The 2,199-nt window shown below is 42.8% G+C and overlaps 1 protein-coding gene across 1 annotated transcript; it reads left to right on the top strand.

Moving 5' to 3' along the window:
- Window positions 1–950: 950 nt before the first annotated feature.
- On the top strand, window positions 951–1,895 carry LOC112117359 (olfactory receptor 10A4-like). The gene has a single exon (XM_024215314.1). It carries the CDS (start codon window positions 951–953, stop codon window positions 1,893–1,895), a length of 945 nt encoding a protein of 314 aa, XP_024071082.1.
- The last annotated feature ends 304 nt before the right edge of the window (window positions 1,896–2,199 follow it).

Here is a 2,199-nt window from a genome sequence, read left to right as displayed (position 1 = left end):
CCTAAATAAGGGTGCAGGTCACTCCTGGACTCTGAGTCAAACATCATTGAATCACTGATTGAATGTCCTCACAATATCCCAGAACATTCCTATCACATCACATCTGCCACAGAAACAGAGCTGGTGCTAGCCCTTTGGGGGCCCTGAGCAGGAATATTTTGTGCCCCCTCACCCAATGCTAAAACAGGCAAGTTCTTATAATAAAAAGCAAATGGGGACCCCCTTGAGGTGCTCAGGGCCCTAAGCAATTGTTTAGTCTGCTTATGCCTAGTGCCAGCTCTGCACAAAAGAGCTAATGACTGTTCTTCCATATACCACACCCCAAAAATATTAATACAAGCAGCACCGTGTAGCTGTCCCCCAACAGGCAATTTGAAAGAGAGTATGCTACAAGGAGACAAAGTTAGATTGTGGATAGTTCTGATCACATAGTCTGTCAGTCAGACAGCCGCTACATATTTCAGCTGGTGCAATAGCATAAAATATGATTCATGAAAGGATTAAAAAATGGGAACAATTTTGAGTGGCCATCTACAGATTCAGAGAGTCATGATGAAGGTGAGATAGAGAAAGAGAGAGAGAAGGAAAGAGACAGAGAGAGATGAACATATGTCATTATTTGACCACAGAAAGAAAGTCAAATAGTGATATATATTCATGATATAGATATAAAAGATACTAGATATAAATATTTTACTCTTAGTGCTATATTAAAATACTTTCTGCCTATCTGTCTTTGTTCTAGATTGAGAAATAATATTATCAGAGAGAGAGATTCAAATAGTAATATAAAGATATAGATATATAATTCTATGTATCTATCTATGATCAATTAGAAATATATATTCCCAAATAAATGAGTAGTTGATGGATAAAAATTATCACACACACTCTTCACCAAGACTGCTTTATAAAATTCTCTTCTAGATGAAACACACTGAAGAAACATAATGAGCATACGGAATCACACGACTGTCTCAGAATTCATCCTTGTGGGGTTTTCCAATCACCCCAACTTGCAAGTTCCGTTGTTCCTGATCTTCCTTGGTGTTTATACAATAACCCTGACAGGAAACGTGCTCATTATCCTGGTGACATCAGTTGACCCCTCTCTCCATAGCCCCATGTACTTCTTCCTCCGGAACTTGGCCTCCTTAGAGATCGGCTTCACTTTGGTCATCGTCCCGAAGATGCTGGTCAATCTCTTGGTGGAAAATAAAATCATTTCCTTTGCCGGCTGTGCATCTCAGCTCTATTTCTTTTTCTTCTTTGGGACAGCTGAGTGCTGCCTTTTGACTGCTATGGCCTACGACCGCTATGTGGCCATATGCAACCCGCTCCGCTACCCAGACATCATGAATAGAAGGGCTTGTTTCCAGTTGGCTGGAGTCTCATGGTTCTCTGGATTTCCAGTGGCCACTGTGCAGATGATGTGGATATTCAGTCTGCCATTCTGTGGGCCAAATCAAATCAACCACTTCTTCTGCGATGCCCCTCCCATGCTGGAACTGGCCTGTGCTGACACCTTTCTCTTCGAAATTGAGGCCCTCACAGCAACTGTGCTTTTTGTCATGTTCCCATTCCTCCTGATCTTGGTCTCCTACATGCGGATCATCACCACCATCCTGAGGATGCCCTCAGAAGAGGGCAGACGCAAAGCTTTCTCCACCTGCTCCTCTCACCTGGTGGTGGTGACTCTCTTCTATGGCACGGCCAGCTCGACCTACTTCCGACCCAAATCCAGCTACTCCCCAGACACCAAGAAGCTCATCTCTCTCTCCTACACAGTGATCACCCCCATGTTAAACCCCATCATCTACAGCCTGAGGAACAAAGAGGTGAAAGGCGCCTTGAGGAGAACATTGGGGAGGAAACTCTTTTCAGAGAAAATGTAATTTCTTCAGGCCTATGATTCCATTCAGTTCTGTTGGGCCTGTTCTCCTCTTAGTTACCCAAGAGTAAATCAGGAATTATGCCCTTGGAGTTAACAGACTGAATCTCTTCTTTCTCACACTGGTATAAATCAGGAGTGGCACCTCCCAAAATAAATTCACCATTTCTGAGACTAATGTAGGACCGAGGAGAATCAGCTTTTGATTCAGGAGGGGTGATTGTTACCTGAAATTCTGATGGACTTGAATGAATCCTGAAAACTGTACCTGGTTTATGTTCAGTAAAATGCCAAGAATATTATTTTGT

Source organism: Terrapene carolina, unplaced genomic scaffold (assembly GCF_002925995.2).
Source record: "Terrapene carolina triunguis isolate 2854851 unplaced genomic scaffold, T_m_triunguis-2.0 Scaffold233, whole genome shotgun sequence".
In the NCBI taxonomy this organism is placed as follows: Eukaryota; Metazoa; Chordata; order Testudines; family Emydidae; genus Terrapene; species Terrapene triunguis.
This window is presented reverse-complemented; position numbering and strand designations above follow the sequence as displayed.